This window comes from Akebia trifoliata, chromosome 3 (assembly GCF_017979445.1).
Source record: "Akebia trifoliata isolate Shusen 1 chromosome 3, ASM1797944v1, whole genome shotgun sequence".
Taxonomy (NCBI): Eukaryota; Viridiplantae; Streptophyta; class Magnoliopsida; order Ranunculales; family Lardizabalaceae; genus Akebia; species Akebia trifoliata.
Genome location: NC_141377.1, coordinates 7,912,957 through 7,933,260, shown reverse-complemented (window position 1 = coordinate 7,933,260; position 20,304 = coordinate 7,912,957). Strand labels below are relative to the sequence as shown.

Sequence of the window (20,304 nt, the reverse complement as noted above, 5' to 3'; positions counted from 1 at the left end):
ATCATCCATTTGAAAAATTAAGGTGTAATCTTAAATAAATGTAGAGGGTCATGTCATTATTATTTTTAAGATAAAAGGAAAATTTGTCACGTAAAAATGTAGATTCCTCCAAATTTTGCAGTATAGTCACTTCAAAGTCGACTTGTGTTACATGTCACAACTTACAAGTTTACACTTTACAACATACAACAAGTTACAGTAACATTTTATTCCCACCAAGTTTTATAAAAATTCGTAAGAGTCGTAAAATTCGTAAAAATCACATTTTATTCTGTTCAAACTTAAAATTCCTGAATTATTCAAAATAGTTCAATAATCTCAAGAATAATACTTTCATTGAAAAAAAACGAAAAATTCGTGAAATTTTCAAGAATTAAACGGGAGATTGCTAACAAGGTTCCCCGCCATTGTTCAACAGTGAAGTAATGAAAATATCATTTATCTATATAGAACTCTCTTTTGGTCTCTATTGGCACTCTTCTTCTACCAAAAGTACATAGAAAACACTCATTTGCTCCAAATCCATCATTTTCCATGATATTTCTTCCTCTTTGAATGCAATACGTATGAAAGTAAGTAATTTTTTCAATTTTTTATACCGTTTTTATTATTATTAAGATCTAAGCAATCTAGCTAGGTATTATTATTTCAAGTGTTTTACAAAGGTATCACAGTGCATATTTGCCATTAGAAGCAAAAAAACGAACTTCAGATCGTGTTTTTTGCAAAACCCAAAAAATGCATAGTCAAAATTATAGTGCCGAGCTCCACAATTTTTAATATAGAAGGTTTTGTAGAGTTCGACGATTATTTTAATAATTATCAAATGAGCCAATTTTAGAATATAATGTATTATCGAGTTCAATAATTTTTTGTAATAATTATTGAACTCAACAATTTTAGAATATAATGTATTGTTGAGTTAGACAATTGTTTTAATTACCATCTAACTCGAATTTTTTTAAATATTGTGATTGTCAACCTTGATGATTTCGTTTATATTATTATTGTCTAACCCGACTAAATTAATATCGAACTTGACAATTAGTTAAATTTATTGTCGAACTCGACGGTAATCAAATTTACTTTCTTGTTAAATTATTGCATTTTTGTTTCATCGGGTTTCATTACAATGTCTAAAGATATTTTATATGTTGTTTTGAGATTCGGTGGTCAATTTTCAACTAATGAATAAGATGGATCCATGTCATACATTAATGGCGACCATAATTTGAAATTAGAAACCATACATTGTAATGATACCTTGGCACTTTTTAAACAAAGAGTGTCAGACATTACTAATACACGATATGATGATGTAGAAGCTTGAAGAACTTTATGCCTGGAAATAACAAACTTTTGATGAATCTATTGATTGATAAAGTATTGTCTGCATTGATTGATTTGTATCGAGCATAAGGAAGAATGTATATATATGTGCTAGCCCCCTCAAGAAGGATTCCAACCTAACTTTCAATATCTACATGTGTGGCTAATGTTGGAAATGCAATTGAAGGCATTGATAGAGATCCAACAGTTGATGCAATGAGTCAGCAACCACCACAAGAAAATATGCAATTGGATGCACCTTTATTAACAAGATTTTTGAAGATAACATTCTTAGAGTAGGGCAAGAATTTAGTGACAAAGAAGCCTCCGAGAAGCATTGAGGCAATATGCAATTGCATACAACTTTGTTATGGTGTTCATAAAAATGATTTAATATGGATAACTGTAAAGTGCAAAGTTAACGGGTGTCCATGGAGGCTAAATGCATCAATGGTCGTTGCGGATTTCACAATAAAAACGATGACAAATTCATATACATGTGATAAAGGAATTGCAAGTAAGATGAGTCATCACACAACAAAAAATATAACCTCAAAGTTGGTGATAAACAAATCAAAAAATAGTCCTAAATACAAATCATGTGACATGGTCAAGGACATAAGGAGATATTACAGTATCCGCCTTCCATATGTCAAATGTTGGAGAGCAAAAGAAATTTTGATAAATGAATTGCATTGTAAATTACAAAGAGGCTTATAATTTGGTACCTTGATATTGTTTTATGATATAAGAGACAAACCCGTAGAGCATTGCTATATATGAAAATGGACCAGAACATCATTTTTTGTTGTTTTATATCATTTCATGCTAGTATGGTTGGATTTTATGATTATTGTCGCCCACTCATTGTCTTGGATAAAACTCATTTGACTTTTACGACTAATGGATGTTTACTGGTGGTTATCGCTATTGATGGAGAGAAACATATATTTCAATGAAAATGATGATAATTGGATGTGGTTTATCATGCAATTGAAATTCATTCTCTAATTCACATAGGTTAACTTTTGTATCAGATCATGACAAGGGTTTAATAGGAATGGCAACTATCAATTATTCAGTTATTGGTTATCATTAGATCGAAGTTGATGGTTAAAATGCACAAACATAAGGCAATTTTTGCACAATGGTAAACTTTTTTGGTTCCACCAGTTAATGATCTACTTAATAACGCAATTAAAAATCTTGAGGGCTAAACATTCTTTTCTTAAATAGAGAGGAGGTTGAGGTGAGAGACGATATTGTTCATGCTATGAGGGTTGATGAACAAACATGCACATGTAAGGAATGATAGCAATCAAATATACCTTGTGTACTTGCCTGTGTTGCAATTAACACTCTCGATCATTTGATTTTAGAATATCAAAGAGGTAATTACTTCACATTGGATAATTTTCGTATGACTTAAGTGAAAATCATTCATTCAGTTCCCAATCATGGCAAACTTGTCGATTGTAAGTTGACTACTAGGATGACCTAAGAAATGAAGGATTGAATCTCAAGCTCTCCTAAGTTGCCCAATACAATGTAGTCATTGCGGAGGTCATGGTCATAATAGGACAACTTGTAATGAACCCATTTGTAATCGTAAGTTGCTAAATGATAGTAGTTGTAATTGTTTTTTAAAGTATTTTTAATAGAATATGTTGTTTTTGGTTACTTTACTTACTTATACCATATAAAGAACGTCAAATATACGAATCATATACATTAGGTGTCACATAGATAAAATCGATGTACAAATAATATACATTGCCTTAATATCATCATTGTTTCTTGTTGGGGTGGATCTAGATAGTCTATAATAGTTCAATTAGACCAAGATCCAACTTATCCATCGCCTTAACATGGTATAAAACTTTCAACTGCAAAATAAAAATGATTAATTATATCCAAACTAATTTAAAAATAAATGCCAATATTGCATAATGATTGCGACTTACAATTTTTTTTCCACTTTTGAATGGTATGTCTTGGTTGAGCGAAAGTTCAAACTATCTACCAGGACAATCTTCTTATGATGTAGACGTATTACCAATGATACCAAATGACCTTTAATGAGCATGGGAAGAATGCTTGTTAAAAAATAGCCAAAACCATAAAATATCACACATTGGAGTATGAAATATTTAAATTTAAATTGTAAATTTAAAAATAATCTTAGTTTCACGCATGACATGATGTAGTAACCCAAGAGTATTGGATCTGTTTGTTGTACAAACACCACTTCCTATGCACTATCCTTGACAATTTGTTTTTTGAAACCGTAAGCCCATAATCATTTTTGCTTGTTTTATTAGTTTTTCAATTTCAACCAACCTTGTCTACATAAACACAACATGTGTGTAGGAAAAAAATTGTTGAGCTTGACTGTACACATTTATTGAATATTGTCGAGCTCTACTCTACATTTGCTAAAAATTGTCGAAGTCAATTACAAATTGTCGAGTTTGAATTTTTTGGCTTGTGGAAAACCTTGACAAAAACTACATTTTCTAGCAGTGTCAAGGTGACCAATAAAATCTTCGAACTAAAAAAAAAAAAAAAATGTCGAGGATGACAATTATTTTTTGAGTTTGAATTTTTTTTTTCTTGTGAAAAACCTTGATGGAAACTACATTTTCTAGCAATGTCGAGGTGACCTATAAAATTGTCAAACTTGAAAAAAATATTGTTGAGGCCGACAATTGTTTTTTGAGTTCAGTTTTTTTTTTCTATGGAAAACCTTGACAGAAACTTCATTTTCCAGTAGAGTCGAGGTCATCGATAAAATTGTCGAACTTAGAAAAAATATTACCAAGGTTGACAATTGTTTTTTGAGTTCAAAATTTTTTTTTCCTGTAAAAACCTTGATAGAAACCTCTCAAATTCTCAAAAAAGAAATAACAACTTACGTAAAAAATGTAATTGAAGTAATGATAGCTCTTGTGTTCATCATGATATTTATTCTCCTTGTCTTTGAGCAAGAATAAATATGCATTCTCAACTTAAATCAATTATGTTAGTACTACTTTTTGTCAATCCCGAGACTTTGGTGTGTGTCGGGTCTGTTCGCATTGAAAGACATGTAAAGACACTAATAACAACACACAAGCTTAGACTCGTATACAAAATGATCAATTAGGTGCATAGCCTAACCAGGTAAATGGACCATACAAACCTTCTCATACTTCATTTGAAACCTCACTTATTTTGGCAAATTGGTAAACCCATTTCTTAGTAAGAATTTGCACCCAAAATAAGTCAAGTCTTCAAGTTTGAACACCTCACTGACAGAAACTGTATTTTTGGGTAGTTTTTGGGCTTGTTGTTGATGCCACCGACATTGTGCAACTGCAACATTTTTTAAACATGTTCCCTTAAATCTCTTTGTTGGTGCCATCGACAGGTCTCTGTTACCCCAACTTTTTTTCTTTATATTTTGAAGCATTGGCTTCACTTGGGCTTGATTAAACCCTAGGAATTTGTGCTCCCAGCCTCCCACATACCTTGGTCCTTATCAAGGCATAGGAGGCCATGATCTTAGTTGAATCAACCTTCAACTCTTGTCCTCTCCTTATTTGATCCATTTTCATCCATCCATCCATCTTCACCTTACACACACTTGAGGAAGGAGTGAAAGAAGTTAAAAGAAGTGAAGTTCAAGGACCTCTAGAAGCTCAATAACAAAGAATGGAAGATGTGTTAAGTGTGCCCTTATAAGTTTTTATTTTTATTTTTCAAAAACTTTAAAGGTGTTTCTTGGTTGCTTTTAAAAAATCAAGCACTTGCTTGAGTCTAATACTCTTGTTAAGTGTCAAGGTTCTGAGTTTTCTAAGGAAAAAAGTCAGCTATGGGGATGTGCGGTTGTATATCCCAAGTAAAAAAATCTACGATTATTGCAAGGTACACATCAGTTGAGTTTTTGAGTTACCCTGTCAGGTTGAGTTACAAAATCATTACACGTTCTTTTTTATGTGTAAAATAGTCTTAAGTCCCTTGAACTTGGTCAAATTATATTGTTTTGAGTCTCAACAAACTAAAGTTAGGAATGTTGACTCTTGAGAAGGCCACAAGGAGTCCACCCGTAAGGATTCACAAATTTAGAATAAAATCAAGGAAAAAAACTTTGAAAATGATTAATGAAAGGGTAAAAAGGATAATTTACCTTGAGTGTCTTTTGACAATGAAAGAACTGGAGTGATTAGTGAGGGTTACAGTGTAAAAACACATTAACAAAATATGTAATACATGGGGGTGAGAATCAAGAAAATAAGAGAAAGCAGTTTGGCCCTTGTTTGAGGCATAAATGATTAGAGTAAAATTTCAAGGGTCCTTGGGGTACCCCAGCCATAGTAAATTTTTTTGTCTAATCTATGTCTTAGGCATGGACCAGGTCAAATTTTATCTTCTTTGCTTTGGGCCCTCTTGGAATAGGCCTCTTTTGGACTTTTGATAGATTTTTGAGATCAAGCCTTTATTTTGCTAGGTACTATGAGTTCTTAGCTTAGTCCAGATAAATTGGGGTGTCTACACCTTCAATATAAAAGAGAGAGGAAAAACTTCTTTCCTTCAAAAGAAAAATAAAGGTTTTTTTTATTTTATAATTTGCCTATTTAGTAGTGAAATCATATTAAAAGAGTGCATATGAGATTTCCAAAGTGATGGGCTCCAATAAATTCTATCTGGTATACAAGTAGCCACTTCACATAATATATGCATTTTAGGCTTTCGAAAAGATTTAGGGTATGTTCGATGAGTGAGAGTTGAACTTTCAAGAGTTCAACTCTCTAAAGTTCAACTATCAAAAGTTCACAATGAGGGTTAATTAGAACTTCCATGTCTGGTGGATGATGGGAGAATGGTGGATGATGGGAGAATGAATAAACCCTTAAATAGGGTTTGATTGTAGGGTTGAGGATTTGTCATAAAATTTCACCTGCGACGCTATTGTTTGATTGTAGGGCTTGGTGGAAGAGGCGATGCCATTATTGTTCGATTCAAGACGATCAATAATGGTAACGAATCAAAGGATCAATCAACAATGAATGAACCTTCCATCTTAGAAACCCTAATTCATTGAGAGAGAGAGAGAGAGTGAGGATAGAGAATGGGTTGCGGGAACATTCACCCCTCATGGTGAAGGGGTGAATGTTGAACTATGCAAACAACAAAACAATTTGAGAGTCGGAACCCCGTGCGGATTACTAACTCTCATAAGCAACAATCACTTATCAAACACACCCTTACGTTGTGTTTGATTAAGAGAAATGGAGAGAAGAGAAGAGAAGAGAAAACAAATGAGTTCCTTCCATTTCTCTTGTTTGGATTGTTAAGTGGGGAGAAAAGAGAAAAGAATTGGTGAGAAGAAGAGAGAAAATTAGGCGAGTTTTCTTTTTCTCTAAAAATGAAGAGAAGATGAGATAAATGGAGAGAAAGTCTTTTAAAATATTTTATAATTCCAACTTTGCCCCTAGATCTCTTTTAAGATATTTTAAAATTTCAAAATTATCCCCAGTTCTCTCCTATCAATCCAAACATGGTGGGAGAGAAATTGAGTTTATCTTCTTTTCTCTTAGGCTAAGTTTAGATTGAGAGAAGTGGAGAGAAGAGAAACTCATTATGTGTTTTGATTGAAAGAAATAGAGAGAAGAGAAGATAAGAGAGAATAAATGAGTTTCTCTCCATTTCTCTTGTTTGGATTGTTAAGTAGGGAGAGAAGAGAAAAAAATTGGAGAAAAAAAAATGTGAGTATTCTTTCTCTCTAAAAGTAGAAAGAAATAGAGAGAAACCTTTTAAAAATATTTTGTAATTCCAACTCTGCTCCTAGATTTTTTTTAATATATTTTAAAATTTCAAAGCTGTCCTAAGTTCTCTCCTATCAATCCAAACATGGTGGAGAGAAATTGTATTTCTCTTTTCTTTTGTCAATCCAAACATTTTTAAAAGTTAAAATATCTTAAAAGAGATCTAGGGGTAGAGTTGGAATTATTAAATATTTTAAAAGGGTTTTTCTCCTCTTCTCTTTACTTTTAAGAGAAATAATTTTTAATATAAATTTATTATATTTATATATATTTAATGTAATTATATATTTATAAATGTATTCTGATAATTTTTTATGCATTCTGGATGTATTACCAACATTGCGTATTATGCAGGTATTTTGTTTATCAAGAAAATTTTATATATCCATTTTTAGGAGGAGATGCTGCTGAAATTTCTATAGAATTATAATTTTTTTTAATAATTTTTTAAAGAATTATAAACTTTTTAAAATTAAAATAATTGTTTTTATAAATTTTTAATATAAATTTATTATATTTATATATTTAATGTAATTATATATTTATAAGAGTATTCTGGTAATTTTAGATGCATTTTGGGTGCACAATCAACCTTAAGGGTATTCTGGTCATTTTACCCTAATACAGTAGATTCCAAAACCTGTATCAAACAATAATTATTAGATTCTGGTCAACAGCCCAGCACTTTTACAAAGCTCTATCAAACAAACTTTTCAGTATTTCAGCTTCTGACAGTAGATTTAAGCAGTTGAATCAAACGGGGCTAACTTACTTATTTTCTCTTCTCTTCTCTTCTCTCCACTTCTCTCAACCCAAACTCCCCCCCCCCCCCCCCCCACCCCGCGCAATGAGCTTATCGATTGAAAATACAATTTGTGTCAAAGTGAGGGGGCATTAGAAAAAAAGAATTTACTAAATGGGCTATTTAGTTACTGTCTAAAAGGTAAGGGGTATTTAAAAGGAAATATATATCTGAGGGTCCATTAAGTAATTTGTCATTGGATTTATTTGTTTCCAATGCCATTGACCTCTCGAAAGAGTTGTTCTGACCTTCAGCGATTGTCAACTGCCAAAGTCATCTCTCTCAATTTAAATTTAGGGAAAAATTTGTCACTTATTTTGCCCTAATTATTCGGCTCAATTTCCTCCAAAGCTAAGGTCAAGAAATGGGGCTAAAACTCCCTCCAAATTTAGACTGGATGCTATGTAACTTCATTCTCTTTTTATCCAAATCATGGAGATCATCATCATCATCATCCCCTGTTGGCCACCCTGATATATCTGTTACCTTTTACAGATACAAAGATTGCAAGCGTTTTCTAGGGTATTATCGCTCTCAATTCTCATCCTTAAATCAATTTGGTTACCCTAGAATTCGCTTCATTCTTCCCTAATTGAACTGTAGAAATGGTTCACGATCAGTAATTCTATGCCTTCTTGGTCACACAGCTCTTGATGGTATTTCCCCCCTTTTTTTATATTCTGAAATTCATGAAAATTGGTGTTTTGTGGTAAATTGGGTTTTGATGGTATGTTAGTTTTTTTCCCTATGTAGCTTATTTTTCTTCTGAAATTCATGAAAGATGATATCTTTTGTGGTAAATTCGTTTACTTTAATTGGTTTGCTTGAATTGGGTCTTGATGGTATGTTTATTTTTCCTCTGTTTCCTATTTTTCTTCTGAAATTCAAGAAGAATGATATTTTGTGGTAAATTGTGATAGAACTAGGGCTGCAATCTGGGGCGGGTTGGAGGGTAAACCCAGGTTCAACCCAAGTAGCAGAACCCTCAACCTGAGCTCAACTCAACCCAACCATCGGGCCTAAGCTCAGTAACCCAAGCTCAACCCGAGATTGATATTCTAAAATCGGGTTGAGTTCGGGTTAGCCAAAATTTAGATAATGTTGGGTGATTTGGGGATTGGACTCGTTGAATGACCTTAATTTCATTTTGATTAGCAAATAAATTTAATATTTTAAAAAAAGATACACAAAATGAGAACCAAAACTATTAGTAAATATAATTGCATACAACCCTCAAATCCATCATTTAGAGAATACTTAGACACACCATACTAAATCAAAGCTCACATTAATATTAACTAATTGTCCACAAATCATAATAATAAGATGGAATAAAAAAACTTTAAAAAAAAATATCTATAATTAATATAAAAATATTTATATATTAGTATATATTACATAGCATTGGGTTGAGTCGGGTTGCCCGTACCCTCAACTTGAGCTTAACCCGAAGTGAAATTGGGTAGAGATATTCTAACCTAGGCTCCATGCATTTTCTACATAACTTGACCCAAGCTCACCAATAAATTGGGTTGAGTTCGGGCTGCCTGCCTAGGTTGCAGTCCTAGATAGAACACGGATCGAATCGGCAACAAAAATGAGTTGACTCACTCAATAAGGGAGTCAACCTCCTTAAAAACTCTATTTTATTAAAATTCAGCTTAGTCTTCTACTACCCACGTACATCAATACATAACCAATCTAAAGGAAACATTCTAATTGAAAGGGAAGTCTAATTGGAAAGAAGCTAAGAGTCCTAATTGGAAATAAAATCTAATCACATAGAAAGCAAATCTAATCATAGTCCTAAGGCAAATCCATGTCCTAATTGGAAAGAAATAAACCTAATTGTAAATCCTACGTATCCTAACATTACTTCTCCCTTCTCCCTTCTCGATGACTTGTCATTAAGTCAAAAAATTTGGAAAAACATGCATGCAATTCGTAGAAGTAATTGTATGTAGCATCTTCAATTAATTGTGATAATTGGATTTGATGGGCCATTTGTACGGTCTTGCGGTGGTGGATTATCTTTATTAAATGACCAATCTCCCTACATTAATAACAATTGTGGAAGTTTGCACTTATGCTTGGGTTTGAAAATCTCATCACAATTAAACTTGTTTTTGTGCTCTTCTCTAGCTTTGATGGAGTCAAACGATGAATGGGAGGTAATCCTGTAGATTGAGTGGAATTAGTGGTGGGAAGCATAGGTATTGTAAGAGTTGAACCATTTGTTTATAGTGTTGCTAAGCGATAACTTCTCTTCCTGAATTCGTGCAAGACCAATGGCCTATGAGAGGCTAGTTGATTGAAATAAACGCACCTCAACGAATTTCATCTTTTAGACCACTAATGAAACAACCCATAAGTTTCTCTTCCGTCCAATCATGTGCCCGACATGTCAACTGTTCAAAACTAGTTTGATAATCTCTTACGGATGTAGTTTGTTGTAGTTTTGCAAGGGAGCCATGGAAGTCTTCATAAACAGTCAGACCGAAATGCACCATAACCGCATCAACGAACCCATCCAAGTATGGAAGCTTTGTTGATTTTCATGTCAATTGAACCATGAAGTTGCATCACCTTCTAGGTGAAAAGATGCAATCTCAACTCTTTGGTCGTATGGTGTATGATGATAGCGAACAAATTGCTCAGTCCGAGAGAACCAATCGAGTGGGTTAGAACCATCAAATTTCGGGAACTCTAATTTGAGGGTTCAAGGTTGCATGACCAGCACATGAGGGCGTAAAGGAGCCTTGGAAGAAGAAGCATTTTTTGGACCCAAACATAGTTGTCGAAATTCCTCCAATATCATGCTTTGGAACTCAGTTTGACTAGCCATGGCTGCAAGAGATTCCCGCACCTCAGCTTGATCCTTAGCTAGGGCCGCGATAGACGTCTGCACCTCTTGAAACTGGGCTAAGGTATCTTCTGTATGCTTCTATAGATCCCATTCAACAGGAAAGAGTTCCTGACTTTGGTTTTGTGCCATTTTTTTTGCCCATAGAATCGATGCTCTGATACCAATTGATAGAACACGGATCGAATTGGCAACAAAAACGAATTGACTCACTCAATAGGGGAGTTGACCTCCTTAAGATAAACTCTTTTTTGTTAAAATTCTGCTTAGTCTTCCTCAACCCACGTACATCAATATATAACCAACCTAAAGGAAACATCCTAATTGAAAGCAAAGTCTAATTGAAAAGAAATTAAGAGTCTTAATTGGAAATTAAATTGAATCACATAGAAAGCAAATCTTATCATAATCCTAATGCAAATTCATGTCCTAATTAGAAAGAAATATATCTAATTGTAAATCCTACGTATCCTAACAAATTCGTTTGTTTGAATTGTATCTTTTAGGCCTTGAATTTATAGGATTCGATATCAAGGGTGGAATCATTCGTAAAAATCTCCTATCTTGCTTAGACCCCCCCAACAAAAAAAAGAAAAAAAAGAAAAAAAAATAAAAAATAAAAAACTCTGTCAAGTGTAGACATTTTAGAGCTTTTTATCTTTGTGTATTGAGATGAGGTTCTGGATATATATATATTTTTTTGGATAGTTGAGCATCTAAATACGAGTTTTGATTCTGGGTTGTTATAGGTGTTACTGTTTTGTTGAATGAATGAATTGATTTATTTAGGTAAGTGGGTTATTTCTCATTGTATTATTTTAGAAAACTGAATATAAGTAGAAATATACAAATCTTGGAGATCTAATTTTCAGATATTATTATATGAGCAGTTCTAATTTGAGTTGTTTCACTATCATCATAATCTTTGCCTTTAAACATCGGTATGGTGTCTGCAACATGAATCCTGTCCAGCTGCACTCAATTTTTCATTGATCAATGTCATTGAACTTCTCTCATAAATGTATAAAAATTAAAAATATCAAGCCCACGAGTAGTGTATTTTTTTTCTTTTTATAATTTTATCTCTGTCCCCCTCTAAATGACTGAAATGTGAACATGGGCATAGACCCTGTAATTTGGATACCAAATATCAGTTTGACAACTATATCTATGAAAATAAAAAAAGAAGACATATTGTTGGTGTCAGCTAGCTTAGTTGGTAAAGTCTTTGGGTGATGATACCAGAGACCTTGGATCAAATCCCACCGGCACTGAGTTACTGAACTCATTAAAAACAGCTTACTGATATAAAAAAAAAAGTGACCTTATTAACCCAAAATTAGAAAATTACGATTATTTATCAGGAATTACTTATATATACTTTTGACATGGATGAGAAGGGGCAATTTTCTGATTTCAAACTGAAATTAAGGGAGAAAATTGTGGAAGAGTGATGGGTTATTCAGAATGCTCATATTCCTGCAACAATAATAGGTGCCTATTTATGAATCTACAACTGGATAAAATGTCCAAAAATAGCAGTTATTTTTTTTACTTGGAATTTTGGAAATGTTCATTTAAAAAAAAAAAAAAAAAATTCTGGAAGAGAAATTCAGTAGAAGAGAAAAAAAGTGCTTCTTTTGAAAAAGAGAAGAAATTGGTATGTTAAAATGCCTTAAAATTCTAATGCACTTGTAGCTTGATTTCCTGACTTGTAGGTACCCTTTTATTAATTATCTTCAGACAGTTTATCGACGTAGTTACAATGGGCTTGAATTTCTCAAAGCAAGGGCCAAGCAAGGCAGGGAATGCGACGGGACACAATTGTCAATTTCACCTGATCAATTATCTGACAAGAACTTTCTACATTCGGAACTTGGTCTCTAAGCAAAGGAGGCGAATGCTTGTTGGGGGTTATGATCTTGACATGTCATATATAACAGACCGTTTATTAGCCATGTCATTTCCTTCTGAACGCATGCGAGCTGTGTTTCGGAATCCTCTTTGGCAGGTCAAGTCTGTGTTAGACATGAGACATTTGGGGCATTATAAGGTAACTTTTGCAAACAAAGTCTTTCCCTTGTTATCCCCACCATCTTAATTTCGGTACGTTATTATTTATTTAGGCTATAGAAAAGACTGTTTTTTTTTTTGTTTATTTTGCCTAGAAATTTGAAAATTGAGGAAGGAGTTACAAGATGACAAATTCAAAAAGGCAACCTTTTCTTTTGAGGTTACTTTGACACACATCTTTTCACTTTTTCTTCTCCATAAAACATTTTTATCAAATGTGGACTAAAGTATCCTCAAGTTTGAAGGAGAAAAATGTATAAATGTCATCCTCTATCTCTCAACTGCAGGGTAGAATTCTGAGATAGGACTCTGAGTCACCTGAATTGGTATCAGGAAGTCTCGTGTCGTGAAGGTTGGCAAAGAAAATGAAGCAAAGAGGGTCAGATGTGGTATAAAAATTTGTTGATTTTAGTTTAAGTCATGAAACCTTTCTCTCTGTCTCAATTACCATTGAAATGATTTGTGGGGCTTCTCCACTTGTGGGAAAACTGCTAAGCTAACATCATGGTGGAGAGAGATTTTTTTGTGGGTTTCGGTTTGGACCAGAAAGAGTTGGAAGATACTAAAAATTGACTGAGATATTGGTGGATTGTCTTGGTTTACCCCAAGCCCAAACCGGTTACATCTATGTTAATTAGTAAGGTTGGGTGCTTCAGTCCACAAAAGATAAAAAATATATTGTGGGGCGGAAGAAGTTTAAAAAAAAAAAGAAAAAAAGAAAAAAAGAAAATAGCTTGGAAATATTCCTTTGCATGTTATGTGTAATATATGCGGTCCTAGTTGACATATTATTCCAGATATTGATGTGCTAAAAACCTACTGGCTTGTCCTTTTTTCAATAACAAAACACTTGTTGACCTAGTTGACATATTATTCATTTTTTATTTTGCTAGAATAATTGCCATTTATATAGTTCTACTGTATTTGTGTCTATCTAGGGATGACTTTACATAACATACTTTACTTCTATTTATTCATATAATATAATTTTGCTATATTATGTTTTTAATTGCACGGATCGGTCCACTTTTCAGGTGTTTCCTAGTATAGTATATGACGTCTTTTGGCATGTTTAAATTATGTGCCTTCTCACTTTCATGACATGTAACTTTTTCATATTTTTTTGAGTTTCTGTAGATCTACAATTTGTGTGTTGAAGAAAGTTATGATCCATCAAATTTCCACGGCTGTGTGGAGATGTACCCAATTGATGACAATCATGTCCCTCCTCTCCATATGATCAAGCTCTTCTGTGAAAGTGTGCATTCATGGTTATCTGTGGATCCAAAAAATATTGCAGTTATCCATTGCATGGTAAACAATTACATGCTTGGACTTTTTATTTTCTGGAGTTTTCGAAGAATATCATCAGTTAGACCACATGAATTTGTTGTGTGGGTGCATGTTTTAGAATTTCAATTTATTCAATACCTTATTAGGTTGTCGTTTGAACCAAAATTTATTTTCCACAATGTACTTTTTTTTTTTTGTTTGGTTGAAAAAAAAGAATCTTAATCTTGACACTTGTGCAGGCGGGCAAAGGTCGGACCGGATTAATGGTCTGTGCCTACCTAGTTTACAGTGGCATGTCAGCAGAGGAAGCTCTTCAGTTGTATGCAAATAGACGATTTATCAACAATGAAGGAGTAAGTTATACTACATAAAATGGACAAACATGTTCAATGCAGATAATGAAGTACCATTGTCATTTTGGTACTGTTTCCTTGATAAACTCTTCCAAGACCCATGCAGACCCAATTAGAAGTACAAACACTTGATTTAACCTTTTGTGTTGCTAGGCTACCATATGTACTCAACAATGAGTTGGACGGGTTTCCTTGAGCTGTACTCCACTCTTCGCTGGAGTGGCGGGGTTTTCTTTAAAATTTAAATTAGGGAGCTGAGGTGGTACTCCCTAGGCTCCCATGCATTTTTGGCTGCAACATCTTCCCTTGTGGAAAGTTTCAAATCAGTAGCACTCTGGCATGTCGCAACATAGGCCTGTTACATTTTCCTTCTCAAAAACTTCTTCAAATAAAATGGGTGCAATTCTATGACAGTTAGGATTGGTCACATACATCTATATAATAAAACAAAACCGTGGCTCCCACTGTTGCTACAGTTATGGAGGATAAACGTCCTATAAATTTGATATCCACATTAATTACTTTATTGTCTTTTCTCTTCACCCCCTTCAACTTTATTGTTTTTCCTCTCCTCCCGGCCCCTTTTCAATAATATTCCTCCAATTTTACTATGTTTCCTCTTTTACCCCTTTAACCTCAAAGATTTTTAAGAATACCCCTCCAACTTTATTATTTTTTCATTTTTAACCCTTTAACCCGAAAGAGGATGCCCATGCCGTAGGGGCACGGGCGAACTCTATTCAATAACTATAAGCCAATTATAAAATCAATGAAATGAGATAAGATTAAATACAAAATAAGCATTTAACTGGGGAAATTTATCTGTTTTCTTGTAAAGAACATCTACTTAGTTATTGGTAATTGGTACTGTCATATTTTAGATTGTTTATTTATTGGGTGAGCATACTTTCAAGGGAAACATTTAATCCTACATACTCATTTCTTACCCTTGACAGGTCTCGATACCAAGCCAGCGACGTTACATTGGTTACTGGTCTAAAATACTGACTTTTCCAGGGGAAGTTAATGATGGACGTCCCGATGTGAACTTACCTCAACCATGTAGCAGAGAATTGCGCCGAATCCGCCTTTACGACACAATCGACATTAACACGGTCTTTTTCGTGGTCTCAGAGTCGCAGGAGGTAAGTCTATGCCTCCCACTGTTTATTTTATAGATCATCATCTACTCCTTATCCTACATATTTGACTTGTCTTATATGGAGATGACCTATTTTTACTTAAGAAACATCTTGCACCTCTATAATATGTTTAAGATATGTGTACAAAGTTAAAGGTCTGAAAACTATTAACTTATGATATAACAAGGACACTCCATTTTATGGGTTATACTCACATGTTGAACACATGCTAACACACTTTTTTTTAAAGAGCCTTAATTAATTCAACTGTTATTATGAAAAAAGACCATTCTGCTATTTCTAAATTGTTTTTGGTGAACCTGAAAGTCCAAATTGTTTAGGGTTAAAAGTTCTAGAATTAGTTAGTTTTTGGTCTGGAAGATGGAGATCACCAAACATCATCCCTAGACCCATCTCCATGTGGGTCCCACAGAACTGTTATAAACGATCACATGGGGAAGACCATGTACACTTAACTTTCCCCTTTATATATCATTGGCTATCTAAAAATTTAAATGCATTGTTTATTTATTGTATACTTAACGTGAATCGAAGTATTATAGAAAGTTTATTTTTCAACATTGGAATAAATTGTATGGATGTATCTCCTTATCTAACTTATCATATCAGTGCCAGACAGACAAACTCTCTCACCATGTCCTTGTTATATAGCTACTTTAACTCACTGGGGGAAGTCCAGGTTGACTTGGAGCTCAGTCAAGTGTTGAGTGATTTTTTCTGTTATAAGAAAACTTCATCATGTTAATGCTCAATGGCTTTTTCTTTTGATTAGTACAGAATTCATTATAAAAAAAAAACTGACCGAGAAATACATACCACCAATCGGTGAGAGATCCCATCTAAAAATGAAATACTTAACAATCAACCCTTTGAAATTTCTTGGATTTTAAGAAGTCTTAAGTGACTCCCTTAACTCAATCCACTTCTTGATGAAGCTTATTGCACTTCAAAATAAAATAATAAAGTCACAAAATATTTATTAAACAAAAGGAAAAGGCGTGGCAGAGTTAGTGCACATCTTCCTATACTTAAGCTCTTTTGTGGCTTTCAAGTTGATGAAAAGTTGGATCATACTCGTTATGTTTGTTGGAAACTATGAGCTAATTTAATTTTTTTATTTTATGTATCAGACGTTGTTTTGTGTGCTTACCATGATTTCTTGATCTTGAGTAACTTATTTCATATCACCACAAACCTAATCCCAATTATATTGGAGTAATAACACAAATCATATTCCTTCATTCAATTCTTTCTAGAGCATTCTCTTCCATTTAGGCTGGTGGCTTCAGATATTGTCTTACTATATTAGTCATAGTCCTTTTTATCCTTAATCTCTCACTTTCAGAGATCTAAACTTGCATGCTTATTCTTGTTAGTGCGTTCTTGGTTTTGAAAAAGAGAATCGATTGTGATTGTGTATTTGGTAATTGTACCTGCAAAACTGATTGACTTCTCCAATCCCTGAGTTTTTGGACCTTGATTACTACATTTGTTCTTTTTATGTTTTTGTTTTTTCCCTTAAGTTTTTAATGGTTCTTTGGATTCGTAATTATTTGGAAATTTGGGGCAACCGCTTGTAACAGGTTCCTGGCCAACTGTACCAACCATCGGTGGAAGTTGCTAGGAGTTGTTGCCGGCAAATTAAGCAAGGATATCAGAGAACTAACAGCCCACGGTATTTCGTTTCTTTCATTGAAAATGATGAGGATGAGAAGAAACAAGAAACAGAGACACCACGTGTCGTAGTGCAAATGGACACAGAGAGTTCTGTTATCTACCAGAAATCATGTCTTGACTACTATTTTGACAAACCGTTACGGGTAAGCCCTAAATAGTGCACACAAAATACAGAGAAAAGTATGTGTTTCCTCGTCCTTCATTGTCATAGGGTAATACAATCTTTTTTGACCAGGTCACTGGAGATGTGCGAGTCATCTTTTACCAAAAAATGATTGGAGGACGTCTTTTTTATGCCTGCTTTAATACTTCTTTCATTACCAGCGGCTTGCTACAGGTACATATGCTCCCCCCCAGGGGTGGATTTAGAGTGGGGGCACTTGCCCCCACAAGAGTTTTCAAATTCCATGGATTAATGTGCTATTGCGACAGGTTTTAGAGGCGGATAAAGAAATCTGTTACTATTGCCCCCACAAATTTTTTTTTCCACTCTTAGTTGCCCACACAACTATTTTTTATGCCTGCTTTAATACTTCTTTCATTACCAGCGGCTTGCTACAGGTACATATGCCCAGGGGCGGATTTAGAGTGGGGGCACTTGCCCCCACAAGAGTTTTCAAATTCCATGGATTAATGTGCTATTGTGACAGGTTTTAGCGGCAGATAAAGAAATCTGTCACTATTGCCCCCACAAATTTTTTTTTCCATTCTTAGTTGCCCCCACAACTATTTTTTTCACTCCTGGTTGCCCCCACATGAGCAAAATCCTGGCTCCAGCCCTGCCCCCCCCCCCCCCACACACACACTATGCGGAATCCATACACCAATCTCACATTGTTCTGTTAGTTGGCTATATTTTTGGGCCAAAGAGCTGTCCAACCAATCGAACATTACGGATGAATGGTTCAGTATTTTATTTTAGGTGGTGTGTGTGTTTGCGTGCGCGCATGTGTGTGTATAAAACACAACGGTGGACCCCACAACTCCTTTGTCTCAAGATTTATACCCATAAACAATATATCTCGAGGAAGGTTACCCCTCCTCCTTTGTCTTCTCTCTTCTTTTCCTTCCCAAGAATACCCCCAACTTTATTGTCTTTTCTTTTCTACCCTTTCCAACAACCACCTACAACTTCCTATAATATTTTTCATATTTCCCCTTTTGCAATAATACCCTTCCAAATTTGTTGTTTTTCTTCTTTCACCCCTTAAACCCCAAAGAGAATGGCTGGCAAACTCTAGTCTATATATGGGTTGGGATCCGTAGACTCATGAAAAGTGAACTCATATGTTCACACACAATCCCAACCATATATATATGTGATTTCCAAAGGTTGAGATTTATCTTCTGTAATGTATTCTCGGGATATATCTTTTATCCCAAAAGTTGGATCGCACATTCTCTTTTCATGAGTCTACGGATCCCAATCGTATATATATATATATATGCAAAAACTTCATTCCATGTACGATCTTTTTTTTGTAGCCATTATAGCTGTGGATTTGAATCTTTCTTGACTCCTTAAATTCAATTTCTGTGAGTTATAGCAGTTCTCTGTGCGGGATTTGGACAAGATCGGACATAAGGGGAAATCTATATGTGGTTCTTCCTTCTGTCTGGAGTTGCTCTTCGGTCCTGCTAATGCCAAGCACGAATTACCACCTCCAATTGATGATGATATCTCTGAAGATTTCTCATAAATTCCCAACATTGGTTATTTGAAGAAATTTAATAGGTTCGTTATAACTTGTATTAACATAAACTCTATATGTATGGTCCTATTGATAGGTGTCCTATGCTTTAAAAGTAAATTGTCACAACTATCCATGCTGTTTCACCGTCTTGTTTTTTGTGACGGAAGGCATTGGGAAGATTCCGAGAATAAAAACAATTTTTGTATTTAGAGATTTATGAGCACTTTAGCCGAAAATGAAGTTATGTTTCTTGCTGTGAATGGGTTCAGGATTTGATCTTTTTATCTTGCTTTTCTGGTAAGTAAGCTCAAATCTAACCCTTGACTGTAGTTTGTGCTCCTTGTGACTTGACTTTGACCTAACAGGTATTTCTTTCATTTGATGTATTTTCTCTCATAATTTCCTGTTGGTAAAGCTGGGATTTAACCCATGGCCTCTTTGATGCGAAACACTGGTCATGAAAGGAAAAAAAATAGAAAAAAGCAAGAAGAAGATTGTAGGCGAGGTCGTAGTAGCTCATTCTTGTTAAAGTTCAGATTTTTGGTTGATCTTTTTCTGCTAGTCATTGAGCTCTATCATGAAGCAGATATAGATGGGCTGAAGACTTGAGATTCACCATTTTCCTTGTTTACCATTCGGAAAAGCATGATAGATTGTTCGGTTATAGCGCAGGAGTGAGCCATGGAATGTTAGTTCCCGATATCACTGCATGTGCAGCAATTGTAGACTGCACATGCAGGCAAATACAGGTTGGATGTGTAGATGTTGTGGATTGCAATTGGGCCTATGTTGTGGATTGTACATGTGCAGCAATTGTAGGCGTGCATCCTAGTATTTTAAGTCGATCTTTCAACTTCTAGTAGAAGCTAGAGCTGAAAATGGTCAGAAGCATAAGATACCCAAATGTCCTCCTTTCTTTTAAATTAGTGGCAAGAATACTTGAGAGTATTTCTAGGCTTCAAGTTAAATCTCAAATGCCCAAAACTTTAAAACAACTACCAAACAAGTGTCTAGTGAAGCTGTTTGTGCACCAAATTCCTGACGAATTTTCACTTCTCTGGATGCCAAAAAACTATCAAATGGTCAAATTTTACAAACTATTCTTACAGAAGTGATTCAAAGACGAAGTGATTCTATAGAAGCACTTTTGTTGGAACACAACCCTGCCTCGATGAGGCCTAAAACAACATTCAAAAGTAGAACAACCAAACAGACCCCTAAACATATTAGGCAATCTTACACAATTTCAA

At 34.4% G+C, this 20,304-nt stretch overlaps 1 protein-coding gene across 6 annotated transcripts; it reads left to right on the top strand.

Annotated features, from left to right (window-relative positions):
- The first annotated feature begins 8,183 nt into the window (after window positions 1–8,183).
- PTEN1 (Calcium/lipid-binding (CaLB) phosphatase) lies at window positions 8,184–19,314 on the top strand. Of its 6 annotated transcripts, none has more exons than XM_086433729.1 (9): window positions 8,184–8,594; window positions 10,395–10,865; window positions 12,520–12,854; window positions 14,012–14,188; window positions 14,407–14,520; window positions 15,477–15,665; window positions 17,267–17,503; window positions 17,596–17,697; window positions 18,908–19,314. In XM_086433729.1, the coding sequence occupies exons 3-9, from the start codon at window positions 12,567–12,569 to the stop codon at window positions 19,058–19,060; spliced, it is 1,260 nt and encodes a 419-aa protein (XP_086289855.1). In that variant the 5' UTR covers window positions 8,184–8,594; window positions 10,395–10,865; window positions 12,520–12,566; the 3' UTR covers window positions 19,061–19,314. The 6 variants fall into 6 exon arrangements, with proteins under 6 accessions (XP_086289855.1, XP_086289857.1, XP_086289856.1 ...); XM_086433731.1 differs by having other exon boundaries at window positions 12,500–12,854; XM_086433730.1 differs by having other exon boundaries at window positions 10,385–10,865.
- The last annotated feature ends 990 nt before the right edge of the window (window positions 19,315–20,304 follow it).